We start from the raw sequence: 4,400 nt of genomic DNA, 5'->3' as shown, positions 1-4,400 counted from the left end.
GGAAATCTCTACAGAAGGTAAAAGATTGACAGAGACGCGAGAGTCACTAGCGACCCCCTTTAGAAAAAGGTTTTCATATCAAACATCACCAACAAATTTCTCAGCACACCCATCAGAGAAAATGCTAGAAGACTCGTTAGAAAATCCTCCTAAAAAATAGATTTGCTAGAAACATCATTGGACTCAAAGCTATTAGAGATAACCACTGAACCTAAATCAAGTTTAATATGCGTCCGGGAAGTAGTATTTGAATCATTTAGGATTTCTATCCCACGGATGAAGAAAAGTCGCCATCAATAAAACTACTTCCCGAATTAGTAGGTTGATCATTCATATAGGTCATTGGGGATACAAACTATAAAGTATGAGTCGAGAGTTGAAAAGGGGATCTAGAAACGAAAGTGAATTAAAGAGGTGAGGGCAAGCAGAGTAAATGAAAGGTTATGGAAGACTCAAAGAACACACATTGTTTCAATGAAAAAAATGGACATCATAAGCAGGATCAACAAAAGAAAAAAATATGGTTTCTTAGATGCCAAATATACTTCCATTAGTAATGAGAGTGAAAGTTAAATGACCCTTATATAGTAAAGGGTGAACCAAACAAACAACCGTCATGATGAAAAGAAAATAGGAAGACGAAAAGCAATAGTCGGATCACACCTCAAAAATACCAACACTCAAATGTACTCAAGTATCTTAAGAGAAAACGTCACGCTTTAATCTGTTAGCCTTGGTTCCATATCTAACGAGAAGCCCAAGGAGCAATGTTTCGGACCGGTCAAAGTCCCAAACATAATTACACACCTTAATTATCACACGAGTGAAATGCTGAAATAAATCACCGGCCAATCATGCCAAAACATTTGACTCCGACACTCTGTTCATGTTTCCGTGTTTGGCTTTTCTGCATGCATGTTACATTTTCTATACATTGTCTGAAACCAAATCTCAATTTTCAACTCAGAACCCACCCACCACTTTCCTCACTCTTTATCACCCCACTCACCCCACACCAACCTTTAACAACCCAACAAAATCTCCGCCACCGGCATGTCCACCGGACCACCTTCCCGCCATGTCTCACCACCGTCCATTTTCCTCACCACTCTCTTTCTCCTCGCCCTCATTCCCCTCTCTCACTCAAACGACCTTCAATCTCTCCTCAACTTCAAATCATCCATCCAAACACCCAATCCAAACATATTCACTTCATGGAACCTATCAAACTCACCCTGCAACTTCACCGGAATCATCTGTAACTCCAAAGGTTCCGTCACAGAAATCAATCTTCCAATGAAGAATCTCACCGGAACTATTCCTTTTGATTCAATCTGCAACCTTCAATCTCTTGAGAAAATCTCTTTAGAATCCAACTTTTTGAACGGAACCATTACCGAAGATTTGAAGAATTGCATAAACTTGAAGTACTTAGATTTAGGTGGAAACTCATTCACTGGAACAGTACCTGAATTTTCATCTTTGAACAAGTTAGAGTACTTGAACCTAAATCTAAGTGGAGTTTCTGGTAAATTTCCCTGGAAATCATTGGAAAATCTTAGAACTCTCACTTTCTTAAGCCTTGGTGATAACTTATTTGAAAAAGCTTCTTTTCCTTTGGAGATTCTAAACCTTGAGAATTTGTATTGGCTTTATCTAACCAATATCAGTATCTTTGGGAAAATCCCAATTGGTATTGGAAATCTCAGTCTACTTCAGCATTTTGAGATTTCTGATAACAATTTATCCGGTGAGATTCCTCATGATATTGGAAAGCTTAAGAATCTAAGGCTACTTGAGATATATGATAACAATTTGAGCGGAAAAATCCCATTTGGATTCGGTAATCTTACCAATCTTGTTCAGTTCGATGCTTCGAATAATCACCTTGAAGGTGATCTTTCTGAGATAAAGTCCTTGAAAAATCTTCAATCCTTGCAGCTTTTCCAGAACAGATTCTCCGGAGAGATTCCACAAGAGCTTGGTGATTTTAAGTATCTTACCCAACTTTCTCTTTACGATAACAAACTCACTGGTTTTCTCCCGCAAAAGCTCGGTTCATGGATTGGAATGGAATACATAGATGTTTCAGATAATTTACTTTCTGGTCCTATTCCACCTGATATGTGCAAGAACAATCAAATTACTGATATAGCACTTTTGAATAACAGTTTCACAGGAAGTATACCAGAAAACTACGCGAATTGCACTGCTTTGGTACGTTTTCGATTAACAAAGAACTCTCTTTCAGGTGTTGTTCCTAAGGGTATATGGGGTTTACCAAATTTGGAACTTTTTGATCTTGGAAGGAACCAATTTGAAGGTTCAATAGCTTCTGATATAGGCAAAGCTAAGTCTCTAGCTCAGCTTTTTTTATCTGATAATCAATTCTCAGGTGAGTTACCTTTGGAAATCTCTGAAGCTTCTTCTCTGGTTTCGATTCAGTTAAGTTCGAATCGAGTTTCTGGTCACATACCGGTAACTATAGGCAAGTTGAAGATACTAACTAGTCTTACTTTGAATAACAACAATCTTTCTGGTAATTTACCTGATTCTATTGGTTCTTGTGTTTCTCTTACTGAAGTAAACCTTGCTGAAAATTCGATTTCTGGTGTGGTTCCGATTAGTATTGGTTCTTTGCTTACACTTAATTCGTTGAATTTGTCATCGAACGAGTTTTCTGGTGAGATTCCGTCGAGTTTATCGTCTCTTAAACTTAGCCTTCTTGATTTATCAAACAATCAGTTTTTTGGTTCTATACCAGACTCACTTGCTATTTCAGCTTTCAAAGATGGTTTCATGGGAAATCCTGGTTTATGTAGCCAGATTTTGAAGAACTTTCAACCATGTTCAGTGGAATCTAGCGGCTCGAGGCAAGCCCGAAACCTCGTGTTCTTTTTCATTGCTGGTTTAGTGGTTCTGATTCTTTCATTATCATATTTCCTCTTTATGAGACTTAAACAGAAGAACAAGTTCGAGAAGCAAGTGCTTAAGACTAATTCTTGGAATTTCAAGCAGTACCATGTGTTGAACATCAATGAGAATGAAATTATTGAAGGAATCAAAGCCGACAATGTGATCGGAAAAGGAGGGTCAGGGAATGTTTACAAGGTTGAGCTAAAGAGCGGCGAAGTTTTCGCTGTCAAACACATATGGACTTCAAATCCAAGAAGTGATTATAGGAGCAGTTCAGCAATGCTAAAAAGGAGTTCGAGTTCGCCTGAGTATGACGCGGAGGTTGCAACTTTGAGTTCTGTAAGGCATGTGAATGTGGTGAAGCTATATTGTAGTATCACAAGTGAAGATAGTAGTTTGCTTGTTTACGAGTTTTTACCGAATGGGAGTTTGTGGGAAAGGTTGCATACTTGTAAGAAGACTCAAATGGGGTGGGAGGTTCGGTACGATATTGCGTTGGGTTCGGCTAGAGGTTTGGAGTATTTGCATCATGGTTGTGATAGACCTGTTATGCATAGGGATGTTAAGTCGAGTAACATATTGCTCGACGAGGAATGGAAGCCGAGGATCGCTGATTTCGGACTCGCGAAGATCGTGCATGGAGGAGCAGGTAATTGGACTCATGTCATTGCTGGAACACTCGGCTACATGGCTCCTGGTAAGCCTCGATCTTGATTTAACATAAGTTCGATTTCATCGATGAAACTTGTTAAAAAACAATTAGTCCTTTATAACTGCATAGCTAATATACTTGAAATCGGTGGTGTTGATTTTTTATTTCGACAGAATATGCTTACACTTGTAAGGTGACAGAGAAGAGTGATGTTTACAGCTTTGGCGTAGTACTGATGGAGTTAGTAACAGGCAAGAAGCCTGTGGAGCCGGAGTTCGGAGAGAATAATGATATTGTCAGTTGGGTATGCAGTAACATTAGGAGCAAAGAAAGTGTACTTGAATTGGTGGATTCTAGGATCGCAAAGCATTTCAAAGAAGATGCTATTAAGGTGTTGAGAATCGCGACGTTGTGCACGGCGAAAGTTCCATCTTCGAGACCATCGATGAGAATGTTGGTTCAAATGCTGGAAGACGCGGATCCATCCGCTTCATCGAAAGTTGTTGTCACCATAGATAGTTAAAGATGTTACAACAAAAAAGCTCTATCAAATGCAATGCACACATTTTTCCTCTATGATAAGCTAAGCAATGCATAAAGTGAGACAGTGAAAGGGTAATAAATAGTAAATACTAGTAAATGTATATGTATATGTATAAGGTGCAACACGAGTAATCTTCGGGAGGTCACTAATCGAGTAATCGTAGAAAGCGTATTAGTTTTTCAAGTATGATACTTGATTATACCAACACCGGTGCACCAGATGTCATTAGAATCAGTAACTAAGTATGATAGTATGATACGTGACTTATGAAAAGATTTATTTGTTGCA

At 38.7% G+C, this 4,400-nt stretch overlaps 1 protein-coding gene across 1 annotated transcript; it reads left to right on the top strand.

Annotated features, from left to right (window-relative positions):
• Positions 1-872: 872 nt before the first annotated feature.
• LOC127083658 (receptor-like protein kinase 7) lies at positions 873-4,400 on the top strand. The gene is made up of 2 exons (XM_051023991.1): positions 873-3,613; positions 3,742-4,400. Exons 1-2 carry the CDS (start codon positions 1,054-1,056, stop codon positions 4,089-4,091), a joined length of 2,910 nt encoding a protein of 969 aa, XP_050879948.1. The 5' UTR covers positions 873-1,053; the 3' UTR covers positions 4,092-4,400.

This window comes from Lathyrus oleraceus, chromosome 1 (genome assembly GCF_024323335.1).
Source record: "Lathyrus oleraceus cultivar Zhongwan6 chromosome 1, CAAS_Psat_ZW6_1.0, whole genome shotgun sequence".
In the NCBI taxonomy this organism is placed as follows: Eukaryota; Viridiplantae; Streptophyta; class Magnoliopsida; order Fabales; family Fabaceae; genus Lathyrus; species Lathyrus oleraceus.
This window is presented reverse-complemented; position numbering and strand designations above follow the sequence as displayed.